This window comes from Equus asinus, chromosome 11, assembly GCF_041296235.1.
Source record: "Equus asinus isolate D_3611 breed Donkey chromosome 11, EquAss-T2T_v2, whole genome shotgun sequence".
NCBI classification, from domain to species: Eukaryota; Metazoa; Chordata; class Mammalia; order Perissodactyla; family Equidae; genus Equus; species Equus asinus.
Window position 1 is genome coordinate 9327391 of NC_091800.1, and position 16954 is coordinate 9344344.

The 16954-nt window shown below is 41.1% G+C and overlaps 1 protein-coding gene across 5 annotated transcripts in view; it reads right to left on the reverse strand.

Moving 5' to 3' along the window:
• Positions 1 to 16954, reverse strand: part of USP12 (ubiquitin specific peptidase 12) — a 144703-nt gene that overhangs the window by 105003 nt on the left and 22746 nt on the right. Inside the window, exon 1 of one of the 5 annotated variants that reach the window (XM_070520440.1) lies at positions 6262 to 6420. The exons of 3 other annotated variants lie outside the window; for them this stretch is intronic. In XM_070520440.1, coding sequence (XP_070376541.1) covers positions 6262 to 6402 — 141 coding nt within the window. In that variant the 5' untranslated portion in view covers positions 6403 to 6420. Of the gene's footprint in view, positions 1 to 6261; positions 6421 to 16954 lie in introns of those variants that run through there. One more of the 5 variants, XM_070520439.1, reaches the window with a different exon arrangement.

Here is a 16954-nt window from a genome sequence, read left to right on the forward strand (position 1 = left end):
AGTTTTCACTATGGATCAAGTTATTAGCCTTTCTGTGACTCAGTTTCCTAACTGTAAAAGGAAAATGTTACCAACTACTTTATAGGGTAGCTATAAATTAAATGAGTTTAAACTTTTTTTTTTTTTAAAGATTGGCACCTGAGCTAACAACTGTTGCCAATCTTCTTTTTTTTTTCTGCTTTTTCTCCCCAAATCCCCCCAGTACATAGTTGTGTATCTTAGTTGCAGGTCCTTCTAGTTGTGCCATGTGGGATGCTGCCTCAACACAGCCTGACGCGTGGTGCCATGTCCGCGCCCAGGATCCAAACTGGCGAAACCCTGGGCCGCCGATGCGGAGCGCGCGCGTGAACTCTACTTGGCCATGGGGCCAGCCCTGAGTTTAAACTTTTGTGAAAGCACATGGCAGTGCCTGGTACATAAGCAGCTGTCCCAGAAATGTTGGTTCTCTTCTCCCCCTTCCCTTCAATTCCAAGGGGGGAAAAAGGCTTCTCTCATTTAGCCAGTAATGTTCATAAATATGATCTGCCCCATGTAACAGCTAAGAAATAACATGAGAAGGAAACAAAAGTTACAACAAAAAAATGAGACAGCTATCATAGAAAAAAAAGACAGATGGTCTCCTCAGTGCAGCCAGTTCCACAAAGCGGCGCCTGGAGCTTTCATCACTGTACCCCCAAAAGCCTCCTGACAAAGTGGAAGCACAGTCCAATCTGCCGGGGAAGACGAAGCGAAGTGTGACCAAGTGGAACAGCCACAGAACACTGCCATTTAACCCTTCTGGATTTAAGAGTCTTCATTTGCAAATAAAAGGGTCAGTCTCCTCAGTGATTTTCAAACCCCCAGCTCCAAGTTCATCTATTGGGTTTTTAAGTAAGCTTTTACACAAATGAAGGTTTTCACAGCTAAGTGTGTTTGGAAAATTAAAAGGCTGGGTAATTTCTAAAGACTCTTCTAACTCAACATTCTATCATTTCCAAGCACTTTTATCAACACTTCTGAGGACACTACTATCCCAACACAAAACTCCAGGGAAGTCCAAGCCAACCAATGGACGCTCCGCAGCGTAATTCAACAGGGAGCGATGGCCGTTACAGATGGAGTTGGGGGGCAGACGCACTCTCCTTAATGCTAGTTCTGCATTCAGGTACACGACAGCACACTATCCCTTACTAAGGCAGTAATGCTGCAGAGCAGATCCCCAGTGTGCAGGAGGATACTCTCACGCACGGATTCACGTCTCTCCCTGCAGAAATGATCAGAGTACACCCCGGCCTCCAGCAGAACTGTTAACTGCAAAGGCAAAGAGTCGACAAAGCAATCTAGTTTCTGATGAGTGTTTTTTTTTAATTTAAAAGTGTTTTCAACACTAGAGTTAGATGTAACTGGTTGAAAACCACCACTAAGCTGAAAATTTGCTGTACAATTTTCAGCATCTTTTGAAGAGTGCTGAAACATCATCCCTTGAAGATTTTGTTGTAGGCTGACTAACCCTATCATGTCAAATAATGGTCAGTCAAGCACCTGAGGATTTAAACTGAGCCTAGAACAAGTCAGTATCCAATAGTAATGGCTCTGAACAATCTTCCATGCCTACACGGGAGAAATACGATCCTACTACAATTAACAATCGTTTATGAAATCAGTGATTCTTTACTGGAATAAAGGGAAGAAATGGGGGTAAGCTCAGTTAAGAATTTCTGCTCTAAAGCTTTCACAGGTATCAGCATTCATTTGTTTTGTGTGAGTCCACGACACGCACAGAAGGAAGACTTTTCTTCTGACTGGTCTCTCCCCATTTCTGGAACTTACACAGAAGATTATTTTAGACTCAGTACCTATTACCACAGAATTCATCATGAAGAAGCAATTGGATATTCATGACCCTCCTGAGGAAAACAACCAAAAGATGGATGAATTTTAAAATTAAAAAACAATAATTTACTGAGCTGGTGAGAAAATAAGGAATCCATAGAAACCAAATAACAAATGCTGGGGGAAACCCTGGGAGATAAGCCAAAGGCAAAGACAGATCCCACACCGCGGGGATCTGCCAACGCTCATGACCTTGAGGCTCTCTTCCAACAGCGGAAGGGAGGACAGGAAAACTGGCCCTGAAACTCAGGGCCCACCCAAGAGACAGAAGCCAATGGAAGACCCCAGTATAACACTGAGATCCAAAGAGGACTGTATCTTCACCTTAAGGGGGAACAAGAAACAATCCTGTACCACAGAAGGAAACAGCAAGGAAATGTGCCTGACTTGTCCTTGGCACTGGGGTGGAAGTGAGTGGAGTGTTGAGGGGAGAAGTTGGGAGGTTAAATACCTTCCAAAAATTCATAGACACAAGCCGCCCTCATGAAAGTTTGTGACCCAAATTCACGCAAGCTGTATGATCTTAAAAAAAGAAAAAAGCTCAAGTAGAAAATATAATTAAAAGAGATCCTGAGTTGATAGTGCCCTCTTTCACCCTACAACTAGCAGAATTACACACGTACTCTGGAAGGCAAATTCAACCCACTCCACAAAGAACTCCAAGAGATCAGAGTTCACAATCAAAAATGACGCAGATACACAAAAACAACAGAAAAATACAGCACTATGATTAAAAGCCAGCAGAAGCACAGACAGCAGAGTCAGACTTAAGATATTATGTATCAGAACTATTTCAGACATGATATAAATAAAACAAATGCTTCATATGTACCAAGAAATAACAAAGGCTTGATTATAAGAATCAATGAGACCCTGAAGTCTAAGCAGATTTTTTTAAAAGAACCAAATAAAACTTCTAAGTATAAAAATTACAATAATTAAAAGTAAAAACTCAATGGTAACTACAGAGGCAGTAAAAATTCAGAGGCTGTGAGAAGTTGGGGCGGGGGTGGGGATGAACAGGAAGAGCACAGAGGATTTTTAGGGCAGTCCAAACACGCTGTACAATGCCGTAGTGATAAACACGTCATCACACATTTGTTCAAACCCACAGAATGTACACCAAGACTGAACCACAGTGTAACCACGGACTTCACGCGATGACGACATGCCAGTGTAGGTTCATCAGCTGTCACACGTGCACCACTCTGGTGGGGATGGTGACAATGGGGGAGGCTACGCGTGCATGGACACAGGGGGTATGGGGGAAATCTCTGTACCTTCCCCTCAATTTTGCTGTGAACCTAAAACTTCTCTAAAAAAGAAAAACCTTTTTTTTTTTTTTTTTGAGGAAGATTAGCCCTGAGCTAACATCTGCTGCCAATCCTCCTCTTTTTGCTGAGGAAGACTGGCCCTGAGCTAACATCCATGCCCATCTTCCTCTACTTTACATGTGGGACGCCTACCACAGCATGGCTTTTGCCAAGCGGTGCCACGTCCACACCCGGGATCCAAACCGGCGAACCCCAGGCTGCTGAGAAGCGGAATGTGTGCACTTAACCACTGCGCCACCGGGCCGGGGCCAAAAGAAAAAGTCTTAATAAAATAAATTAAGAAAGTAAATCAGAAAAAACTCAATGGTTGTGCCTAAGAAACAAGGTTAATATTGGGTAATATTTCTTAGTCAATATAATGCTACTAATTGAAACTAAAGTTTTATTAAAAATAGGAAACGTTATTTTATGGAAAAGATTTCAGTGAAGAATAGATTGATATGGATATGGAGCTGCTGTAGAGAAACCACAGTCTACTAAGAACAGCACCGCACTAGCAAAGCCACAAACTTGAGTCTGGTCCTGGCCATGCCACTAACTAGCTATAATAACTTGACATAAAACGCTTCTGTCTTTGGACCTCAGTTATCTCATACATAAGATCTTGGTATTTATAGTGCCTCCCATCCCCACAAAGGAAATCTCCATAATCTAAAGCTAGAACATGATAAAACATGGTATCTAGGAAGATATGCCATTTTGAAAAGCTAGTTAAGTTCAGTATATACTGTTTAATAGACAACTTAATACATTTTAGCAAGAAATAAAAAACAATGAAAACGCAAAAAGATGAACATCTACTATCTAGAAAACATGCTTATCAAGAATATTTCCCTTTTTTCTTTTCTTTTTTTGCAAGGAAGACTGGCCCTGAGGTAACATCTATTGCCAATCTTCTTCTTCTCACTTGAGGAAGATTGTCTTTGAGCTGACATCTGTGCCAATCTTCCTCTATTTTATGTGGGATGCCACCACAGCATGGCTTGATGAGCAGTGTGTAGGTCCGTACCCAGGATCCAAACCTGCAATCCCCAGCTGCCGAAGCAGAGTGTATGAACGTAACCACTAAGCTACCAGGCGAGCCCCAATATTTCCTTTTTTATACCAGATAGTTATGGCAAACTATTAGTTTCCAGGCAACTTTCTTCTTGTTTAATACATATATGAAAAAGTACATTTTTCCCACTTTTGTGTTTCAAATCATATCCTAGAATCCAGCGTTTACTATTCCAAGTTTCATACTGAAAGGGTCAGATCAGAGCAGTACGCAAAGGACAACTGCCAAACAGGCAGGAGAGGCTTCCCGAACATGAGAGAAGCAAGTGACCTTGGTAAAGTAAGAAAGGTTCTGGAGGCACAGGAAGAGCGACATGAGAGTGCGAACACAAGAGAGAGGAAGCTAAGGTGAGCAGGAAAAGGATGAACCCAAGGCACAGAGGGTGTAAGAAACAAGTCTCCATCTCTGAAGTGAGACAGCGGGGAAGGGAGGCTGAGAACCTGTCCCTGCTCTCCCTGAAAACAGCGTGTCCCCGAAACCATGTCAGACAACAAAAGTGTCTACGAGGAAACAAACCACGTCCACACTCGACCTTCAGGCATCAGCAGCACACTCACAAAGCGGCAGTCCCCCAGAAAAGGTGAAAGTCACTGGAATCTGAAGATGTGCTTTCTTCCCCACCCCCGGCCCCGAGGGAGGAGCTGCAGAACAGGAGTTTCAAACCACAGTACCGTTAGCGGGTGGCGAGATCAATTTAGTGGATCACAACAACATTTTCTTTCTCAGTAAAACAGAAAACATCACACTCTATCTCCCTACTAAGAGTAAATAATGATTTGTGAAATTTTTGTTCCAATATTTAAGTACGCATCTATTAGGTCTCCCTGTAAAACCTACTTCTCACTGTGGATTGAAATCAAAATAATTTTGATATACAGCGCTGTAGAAGATTTTTAAAAGGGCAAGAAAAAAATTACAAAGTCATAATCCAATTGGGGAGTACACAGTGAATAAAACTTAGCTTTTCGTGATGACACACAGGTAGAAAATTATTAAAAAATAAATTTAAAGTTACAGAGGAGAAAATAACTATCAAACTATGCTCCAACAGAGCACGTACTGCAGGGCGTCAGCACAGGAACAACACTGCGCGCTCGAGAACTGGGGCAAGGCTTCAGAACCGACGGAACTGAAAGAGCCAAGTCGTGACTTTTCTTCAGAGGTCTGTTCATGATGGCTTTTCGGGTTGGGGAATGAGCGGCCTGAAGAACACGAGCAGGCACTTAAACACTCCTCCTGAGGCTGTGCGCCAGCAGAGAGACGCCCCAGGATCAGGAGCCCCGCGCTCCCCGCTGGTTCTAACACGACCCCCCTGACCGCAGGTCACCTGCACAAACCACTCTGCCGCACTCTTCCCAGCACCAAGGTGACAGAGGACAGATTTATGGCATCTACTGCAAATCTAAAATGCTACAATTCCAAAATAGCAGAAATATAAAATCACAAAGTGTGAATTTAGGGCAAGATATTTCATGCCTTTGACCTCTAATTTCCTAATCTCGCCAAACAGGGCCAACAACCCTCTCTCATCACAACCTGTTTCTAATAAACGTCCCCAAGTGCTCCGAACAACGCCCGGCACAGGGAGCACTGAACAAACAGGTCCTCTCTCACTCCCGCCGCCAGATGAAGCCCCTAAACGACTGCAACGCCCCGCGTCACTGAGAACGCGCTGGAGGGCTCCAGGCGGACGAGCAGCCCCTCTAAGAAGCCTGGCGCGGCCCTCCGCAGCGGCTCCTCCGGCTCTAACTCTGCCAGCCAAGCTAAACGGTGCTGCCCAGAAGTACAAGGATGCTCCGGGGGCCGCAGACTCAGCCCCGCGGGGCCCCGTCGCGCGCGGCACGGAGGGCCGCAAATGCTGCCCGAGAGCGAGCGCAGCGCCAGGCCAGCGCCGTGACACACAACAGGGCGGGGCGGGCCGGGGCGGCCGCCAGCCCCGACACACGAGTCCAAACGCCTTGCTAGCCTGAGACAAACGAATCCCACACAACCAGTCACCCAGCTCCGACCGCCGCGTTCCTGGGGGCCCGCGCCTCTACGCCAGGTCTTCTGAAAGCCAGCTGTGCTCGGGTCCACGAAGGACAACCCATAGGAACGTATTTCCAGTGACGTGTGCGGGTGCTCGTGTGTACATCCCATCCTCCCCACCACGCAGTCTTCAACCCAGTAGGGAAGACTTCGGGCAAGCTTGTAAAGTTTCCAAGAATAGAATTCTTCTCAGGCGAAATTAAAGTAGTTTACTTTCTCCTTCAACTGCCACCACAGGAGCACACACGTGACATATTACACACGTCAAATTCTTCATGTCAGCAATTCAGGAAAATTCATTTCTATGACTAATCACTGGCCAAATGACTGCAAACTTAAATTTCTCAGAAGACTGCACTTACGTGATCCTTTTCATCTAACAGTAATATATACACAAACACATCATGTAAGAAACAGCAGCTAAGCCACAAGTTACATATCTGAATCGTTATAATTCAGTGACCAAACCAAAAACAGGCATGTAACTCCAACCTCCAAAAGGGCAAATATCCACTAAAAACTCAATGTTCCTATCAGACATGTGTTAAAAGCTACAATCTTCAAATTATTTGATCTAGTATCTTCAATGAAAAGTTTGGTTACATATTCACGGCTAAATGTGTGTTACTTGTAGAGAATATTTATACGAGGAGAACGAAAGATTCAGCTTCACTTTAAATCTTTTAACTCAGTCAAGGAATGGAAGAGAAGACGGACTGGACGCCAACAGCAGCAGCACAACCCCGCTTTTGATCTGTAAATGTCCACAATACAGTGAGTTACTGAAGAAAATCTCGGTGATTCATCTCTGTGAAGTTAACAGTAGTGACACTGGGCTCATTTAGCAAGAATTTTTCTGCTGGACCTTCCTATTTAGCTTAACAATAATATCAAAAAGAAAATTCTCAATTATGACCAAACTTAGGCTAACAACATACTCAGCAATTCGAGCACAACGAATTTTACAAATCCCACTTTTGTACCAACACTAAAAAGCTTTTCAAAAAAATTCACAAAATGCTCCCATATATAATTAAACATTTAAAACAAAACCACACCTGACCTCAGTTCTGGCACCTTACCTACGACAAAAAATGGGCAAGACTTTGGTTTTTACAGCATCTCTGCACTGCTTTCAACACAGTCACCTGCTTTGGCGAACAAATTACAGGAAATGTTTTATCATTTTAAGCTCTTTATACCACATTCTTGACAGATTTTCCGTTCTATTTTACCAAATAATGTTTCAGCTCTATAAAAAACAAGAAGCCCTGGACTGATCCAGGCGACCCCTCAGACACCTGACTCGGAAAGCTGATTCGTGTGATGATGCTCAATCAGAAAACGAGTGTTCAATGCTGTTCCACTTATAAAAACATCCACAGTTCTATTTTTCCCCAACTCCTATGTTACAGTATAATGAACTACTTGTAAAGTCCCTCACATTCCTGTGAAGACACGCACTATATAGATACAAAGTGCCAAGGTGAAGTGAAATCAAAACTATGTAAACTATTGACCAGCTTAATTACTCTGTTACTACAACAACAGTTCATATTCTAGATTCCAGAAGTTAAATGTACTCCAGCTCACCCTAATAAAAAGCAAAATGATCAGCAAACTTAAATAGTTCTGTCAAATATAGAAAGGAACTAGCTGCAGTTAGCACCACCAAGTGTAGTCGTGTCCAAAATATAACCAAGGGCAGAGTGATGTCACAGAAAATGGCACAGTGGGAAGCTCCAGGGGTCAGTCCCTCCACCAAACGATTAATCTGAAAAATCCATCAGAATCAACCATTTCAGAACACCTACAACAACGAGGGGAGTGGTTAATGAAGGGAGAGGCTGCTGAACCTGTGTAAGGGAGCAGAGCGCACAAACCAGCTCACATCCCCCGTCCCTCAGCCCCACAGCAGAAGTGGGCACAGGACCACGTTCCCAGAGCACTGGTTGGTGTCAGGGTGGGCAATGGGGACCCTGCCCTCCAAACTCCGGGGAAGTGCATTTTGGTCATTCTGGCAGAAGCCTCGTGGAACAGCAAGATACTTGCACTTATTTCTGCTCTCTTGGCCTGCAGCAACTTCTCCTTCTGGATTTGGATTTTTTTCTTTTGGGGGTTTGGGGGTGAGTGCAGACATTTAAGTAAATCCATGTCGGGTCACAAGCTGACCAGAAATAATGGAAGAGAAACTTCAGTGACTACACAAGAAAGAATACAGGCTTTGCAAAATTAGTTTAGAAAAGTAAACATATAATTGCAACTTTCAAGAGGAATCACCGTGGAGGGGAGAATCTGATTCTCAGAGTCACCATATTATAATATTCAAACGGCCCAGTTCTCAAAAAAATTACAAAACATACAAAGAAACAGAAAACACAGCAATTTTGGAGGAAAAGCAGAATCTGATGGAAACTAGCCCGTGGAATTCTAGACTCTGGAATTATTAGTCAAAGGTATTAAATCAGTTGTCTTAAATATGCTCAAAGAACTAAAGGAAACAACAAGCAAAGAACTAAAGGACATCAGGAGAATGCTGTATTAATATACAGGGAATGTCAATAAAGAGATTATAATAATAAAAAAGAAACCAAATAGAAAATCCGGAATTAACAAGCACAATAGCTGAAATAAGAAATTCACTAGAGGGGTTCAACAGCAGATTTAAGCAGGCAGGAGAAAGAATCAGTGAACTTGAAAATAAGGCAATTGAAATTATCCAGGCTGAAGAGCACAATGAAAAAAGAATTTAGAAAAATGAACAGTCACTGAGGGACCTGTGGGACATCATCAAACATACCAACATATGCATCAGAGAATCCCTGAAGAAGAGGAGAAAAGAAAGGAGTGAGCAGGACAAAAATCGGAAGAAAAAAACAGCCCAAAACTTCCCAAATTTGACGAAAGACCTCAATCTACAGATCCAAAAAGTTCAACAAATTCCAAGTAGGAAAGCCTCAAAGACAACTACATATTATAGTCAAACTGTCAAAGGACAAAGCGAAAGAGAGAATCTTGAAATCACAAAAAGAGAAGCAACTCATCACAGACAAGGGATCTGCAATAAGATTAAGAGCCAATTTTTCCTCAGAAATCATAGATGCCAGAAGGCAGAGGGACAACATATTTAAAGTGCTGAACAAGAAAAACTGTCAACCAATTCTATAACTGGCAAAACTATCCTTCAGGAATGAAGGAAAAATTAAGACACTGCAAGATAAACCTAAGGGGACTCCTACTAGCAGACCCGCCCTACAAGAAATACTAAACAGAGCCCTTCAGGCTCAAATGAAAAGACACCAGGCAATAATCAAAGCCATGTAAACAAATAAAGAACACAGGCAAATATAATAACTAGTACTATTGTACTTTCGTTTTTAACTTTTTTCATAAAAAAGGCAAACACATTAAACAATAATTATAAATCTGTGTTAATGGGTACACAATGTATAGGTGTGACAACATAATCTGTGACAACAATATAAAGGTGGAGGACATGTATAGAAGATGTACAGAAGCAGAGTGTTTGTACACTACTAAAGTTAAGTTGGTATTATTCAAACTAGGTTGTTATAAATTTAGGATGCTAATTGTAATCCCCAAGAAAACCAATACAGAAACGGAACGAAGGGAATCAAAATGGTACATTACCAAAAAATCAAGTAAACACCAAAAAAAGCACTAATGAAGAATTGAGGAATGAAAAACATAAAGGAGACACAAAAAACAAACAGCTAAATGGAGAAGTAATTCCTTCCTTATCAGTAATTACTTTAAATGTAAATGAACTCAGCTCTCCAATTAAAACACAAAAATTGGCAGAATAAATAAAAAATAGTCTCCAACTATATGATGTCTACAATAGACTCATTTTAGATACAGAGACACAAAGAGGTTGAACGTAAAAGGATGTAAAAAGATACTCCCATCAAGTAGTAACTAAGAGAGCCGGAGGGGAGGGAGCTTTATCATTATCAGATAAGATGAATTTTTAAGTTAAAAAAAGTTATAACAATACCGTACTAATACCAGAAAGTTGTTAAGAGAGTAGATCTTAAATGTCATCACCACGCACACAAACACACACACACACACACACACAAAATGATAATTATGTGAGGGATGGAGGTGTTAACTAACTTTCTGGTGGTAATCATTTTGTAATATACACACGCATCAAATCATATTGTACACCTTAAACTTATATATGTTATCTGTCAATAATATCTCAGTAAAGCTTGCAGGGGGAGTTATGAAACATTATATATATATCAAAAAAGGTTTAATCAATCAAGATGATATAACAACTATAAACATACATGCCCCAACAAATAAAATCTCAAAATATATCAAACTGACAAAATTGAAGAAAAAGACAGTTCTACAATAGTTGGAAACTTCAATATCCACTTTCAATAATGGATAAAATAACCAGACAGAAATTCAGTAAGGAAACAGAGGACTTGAACAGTATAAAACCAAATAGATGTAAGAGACAAACAGAACACTCTACCCAACAACAGAACATACATTCTGCTCAAGTGCACATGGAACATTCTCCAGGACAGATCACGTTGACGACAAAACAAATCTTAATAAATGTTAAAAGACTGAAACCATACAAAGTATCTTTTCTGACCACACTGTAATAAAACTAAAACTGATAAAAGCAGTTAAAACTAGAAAACTCACAAATACGTGGAAATTAAACAACACATTCTTAAACAACCAACAGGTAAAAGCAGCAGAAGGGAAATTAGAAAATAACTTAAGATGAATGAAAACAAAAACACCACATATCAAAACATATGAAATATAGCAAAAAGCAGTGCTTAGAGGGAAATTTATAGCTGTAAAAGTCTACATTAAAAATGAAAGAAGATCTCAAATCAATAACCTAACTATACACCTTAAGAAACTAAAAAAAGAAGAGCAATCTAACCCAAAGCTGGCAGAAGGAAGGAAATAAAGATTCAAGGGGAGATAAGTGAAATAGAGGTTAAAAAAATAGAGAAAATCAACAAAACCAAAAGTTGGTTCTTTGGAAAGATCAACAAATGTGACAAACCCTTAGCTAGACTAATGAAGAAGAAAAAAAGATTCTAATTAATAAAATCACAAAGAGGGAACGTCATTGCCAACTTTACAGAAAGGAAAAGGATTACAAAAGAATACGACGAACAAATGTCTGTCAACGAATTGGAAAATCTACATGAAATGGACAAATTTCTAGAAACATACAAACTACCAAAGGACCTGAAAAGAAAACAGAAAATCTAAAGTAAGGAGATTGAATCAGTAACTAAAAACCTCTCAACAAAACAAAGTCCAGGACTAGATGGTGTCATTGGTGAATTCTACGAAACATTTAAAGAAGAATTAACACTAACCTTTCTCAAACTCTTCCAAAAAGTTGAAGAGGAAGGAACACTTCCCAACTCATTTTATGAGGCCAGCATTACCTTGACACTGAAGTCAGACTAAGACTATAAAAAAACTATAGACCAGTATTCCTTTTGAATATTGATACAAAAATCCTCAATACTAGCAAACCAAATTCAACAAAATATTAAAAAGATTACTGACCATGACCAAGTGGAATTAATATACAGAATATATAAAGAACTCCTATAACTCAAGAACAAAAAGACAACCTAATTGAAAACTGGGGAAATGACTTTAATATAGTAGACATTTTTCCAAATGACAAATAAGTACATGAAAAGATGCTCAAAATCACTACTCATTAGGGAAATGAAAATCAAAATCACAAGGTAACACCTGAACTGCAGAGTTCAGATAAGGCCAAGTGTTGCTTATTCAGTATACAAGCCCAAAAAGATAATTCTTAAAGTAAATAACATTTAAATTCCACTGCTTTGATTCAGCAAGTCACAACAATGCAAAACAAGGATACCACAAAACTTCTGGAAGGCGTCTATATCTCCGAGAAAAGATCAGTTTAGCAGGGTAAGGAACAGTGCAGTCTACTGACTGAAATAACAAGAGGCTGAATGATACCCAGTGTGTATGTGCGGCACTTCTTAAAAACTGCACTAAAACTCATCTTTCAAAATAAACACAGGGGCTGGCCCGTGGCCGAGTGGTTAAGTTCATGTGCTCCGCTGAGGCAGGCCAGGGTTTCGCTGGTCCGGATCCTGGGCGTGCACATGGCACCGCTCATCAGGCCACGTTGAGGTGGCATCCCACATGCCACAACTAGGACCCATAAGTAAAATATACAACTATGTACTGGGGGCTGTTGGGGAGAAAAAGCAGAAAGGAAAAAAAAAAGAAGATTGGCAACAGTTGTTAGCTCAGGTGTCAATCTAAAAAAATAAAAATAAAAAAATTAATAAAATAAACACAGATTTATGTATTTTAAACACAACTAGTATGCAGGAAGAAATCAATGTCGGAGCATGAGTTTGGGTTATGTCATAAAGGAAAGACACTTCAGACATCCTCATCAGAAACTCTTACCCACACCAAAGCCAGTTTCACTGAGACCACTGTTCCAAGCAGCAATCTCCAAAGTGTTTTCTTAAATATTAAATATAGAAATATAAAAGAAATTCATAGATCAATTATCTATCAGAAAATTTTTCAAATTTTACTCTAATTTATTAAAAAATAATTTTACTAGTCACACAGTATGAGTGAAATGTGTCACCACACTATAAATGAAAAGGACTGAAGAAGCTCTCTTTATGGGGGTACTGAAGACCCACAGGACAGGACCTGGAGAGACGCAACATACTGGGAAGTGTTTTGATCAAAAGCAATTCAATTCTAAAATTTATCACATTTTGCTGGCCATCTAAGCTCATCCTCTGTTATAGTCTAAAAAATGACACAGAAAGAGAAGAAGAGCGCTCCCGTATTCAATCAGAGAGGGGGGAAATAAGAGTTCAAAGTGAGAATACATGTATCTGCACGCCCAAGTATAAGGAGAACTTTCTCCCAAATCTCTCAGAAAAGACAGTGAGAACACATTTATTAATTATGCCTAATGGAAAGCAGTATGGAGTATCCTCAGAAAAATAAGGATAGATCTACCATATGATCCAGCTATCCCACTGCTGGGTATTTATCCAAATAACTTGAAAACACAAAGGCATAAAGATACTTGCACCCCTATGTTCACTGCAGCACTATTCACAATAGCCAAGACTTGGAAGCAACCTAGGTGCCCATCAAGGGACAAATGGATAAAGAAGATGTGGTGTTTATACACTATGGAATACTACTCAGCCATAAGAAATTATGAAATCCGCCATTTGTGACAACATGGATGGACCTTGAGGGTATCATGCTGAGCGAAATAAGTCAGAGGGAGAAAGTCAAATACCGTATGATCTCACTCATAAGTAGAAGATAAAAACAACGACAAACAAACACATAGCAACAGAGATTGGATTGGTGGTTACCACAGGGGAAGGGGGAAGTGGGAAAATAAATTAATTAATCAATTAAAAAAATTATGCCTAGAGATATGGCTCATAATTGTACATGATGAATGTTATAATAAATAAGCCTTTAAAAATTACTTTTATAAAGGAGAGAATAGTTCAGCAATCTGTGATATACGTGGGGATACTAGAAAACAAGCAAACAAAAAGCCAACTGTCAATAATATATAAATAGAAATGCTATCCCAAGCCACAGTATCCACTGATGCCATCAAAAATGAATTTAAAAGTACTATACATAGAGATACACTTAAATAAAAGTAAAGATGACATGCTGACGAACTATGCTAGATGGCACAAAAAATAACTAGAGATGAAGAAAATGCTGATGCTAAAGATATCTATGAACAATTTGAGTATGAATAAAATTCTACCATAAAATGAATAACATTTACAATTTATTTTTCTCAAATCTGTGTAAAATTTACAAATTAAATATAAGTAAGCCTTTAGTATATCATCTGATTTCCTCAACATTTATATATTCAAATCCTTAAATATTAAACTCTATGAAATATATAAATCATAAGATACGTGCTATTTTATATATAGACCTATAACTATATATAAACATTTACTGCCAAAAGTAAGCTGGGGAAGGGGGCAAGGGGCAGGGAGCAGGCGGCAAAGGAAAATATGCTTTTCCTCACTCCCCAAGTTGGTTAAGAATATCTCATCCCAAAACATAGGCACTTCGGGGCCAGCCCCGTGGCGTAGCGGGTAAGCACACAGGCTCCACTTTCACCAGTTCGGATCCTGGGCGCAGACCTACACACTGCTCATCAAGTCATGCTGTGGTGGCGTCCCATGTGCAAAGTGGAGTAAGACTGGCTCAGTGACAATCTTCCTCAAGCAAAAAGAGGAAGATGGGCAACAGATGTTAGCTGGGGCCCGTCTTCCTCAACCAAAAATAACCGACATCAACTTTGTTTTCATAGGGCTCCTCTTGTCTCGAACGCAGGCAGCAACAATCCCCTTCACCAGCCATCCTGCCCACTCGAGGCCTGAGTTATTGCTGCATTACGTTACCTCAGGACTGTTCCCAACACAGATCAATTCCGAGAAAACAATTAGGAAGAGTGGTCAAGTTCCCCACTACCACAGGATTCTGAGATTCTGAACTGATTCCTGCTCTGAGAGAAAAACAGTACTTGAAGCAGAAACCTAAGTTTCTGTCACACTGCTGAGGGTGGGAGAGTTAGGGTGACTATAACGAGCTGTTCACGCTCTATTTGACCTGCTGCCTGCATTTCAGAAAACCATGACTGCTAGAGAAGCACCAAAAACTTCAAGGCTCCTGAGTCCAAATCCTGTGAACAACTAGAGCCAACAGACCCGAAGAAAAACCCTTCAGGGAGTGACAAAGTGAAATTCTCCTTCAGTGCGGAGAACAGAGATAACTTACCCCAGGTGAGTTTGTAGGGTCAATTCAAACTAACCTAGAGAATACAGAACTTCATGACTTCTAAGCGGATACACGTGTAGCTTCCCAAATAGCCAGCCCAGGAGGTGTAGTGGTTACGATTCTGCACTCTCCCCACCCTGGCCCGGGTTCACGTCCCCATCAGGGAACCACACCACCGTCTGTCACTTGGCAGCTGCGAGCTGCTGTGATGCTGAAAGCTCTGCCACTGGCATTTCATGCCAGCAGGGTCACCCACGGTGGACAGGTCTCAGCACAGCTTCCAGACTAAGACAGACTGGGAAGAAGGACCTGGCACCCACTTCCGAAAACTGGCCATGAAAACCCTGTGAGTAGCAGCGGAGCGTTGTCTGCTGTAGCGCCGGAAGAGGAAAGGATGGCGCAAAAAGAGCAGGTGGGGTTCCAGTCTGCTGCCCACAGGGCCACTAGGCGTCAGAGGCAGCTCAATGGCACTGTACTGACCACCCACTAGGCACCACTAGGGCAAAGCAATACATGGAATATATGTCCATATCCTCAAGAAACATCCAGTGTAAAAGAGAAGAGCCTAGATCACACTCAAAAAGTTAGACCACATAATATTTAAATAATTAAATGATACCTGGGATTTGCTTCAAAATCACCTAGGAAGGTTTAAAGCAGGCAGGAACAAAAAAGACACAAGGTTGGTCAAGAGACGTTTTTGCTGTAACTCGCTGACAGGTATATATGGTGGCGCATGCTACTACTGTCTAACTTAATACGTGGTTTTCTATAATAAAAAAGATGAGGCTTGGGTAAAACAACATGTAATACATGATCAACTGCCAAGTAAGTGACACAGTCAGTAACTGCCTTAGTTCAGAAAGAGACCTCCCCTCACACAGGTCATCACACAGGAGGGTCAGACGCAGCCAGGCTGAGAGCTACGTGAACGCATCATCGTGGGGGACAGAGAATAAAGTGTTCACCTCCAGGGTGGAAGGGACCTGAGACTTGCTTCTACCCAATGCAATGTGCCCAAGGTGACAGGACGTCACTTATGTGATTGTGTCACATTACAAAAGCTTTCAGACGGCCTGCAGGCTGGCTCTCTGATTCGCTCGCTGGCCTGTGGAGAGGGTGCCCCCCCCACCCCCGCTGCGACCCGGGTCTCACCATGGCGACCCCACGCGGGCAGGCTCCAGGGGAGGGGGCTCCGAGCGCAGCCCTGCAGAGGGCACAGCTACCCAGAGAAGCTACTATTTAACAAAGGGGCCTTGGCTCAAGCCACTAAACTTGTGATAATTTGTTACACAGCACAGAAAAATAACACAATCACTCATTTACCTGTAAACTTTTCTCTCATATTTTCAGTTCAAAAGCTCCACATTTGCCATGTTTTGTGTAGTGTTTGCCCCTTTAGTTGTGCTATTACTTCTTTAGAGTTTAAAGAAATATTCACTCTAGAAGTCTAGGATATGACAGAAATCCACGTTCACCCTATAACAGGATGACCAGGTGTCCCGGTTTGCCTGAGAGTTTGTGCCAACTGTCAAGGCATAATTAACAGCACATCTTTTCACTCCCAAGTGGCCCAGTTTAGACAATAAACGATCACATTCTCTATATTAATTGTTATCTTTCCAGGCAAAATTAACTTATTCTTTTCAGTTTCCTCCTATTGCAGACACTTCATACCTCTAATCACTATAATTAACATTGTGCTGGACTTTCCCAAGATTGATGATTTCTTTGGCAATGAAGTTCAGCATACATATCAAAATACAATACCTAAGATGCAGACACA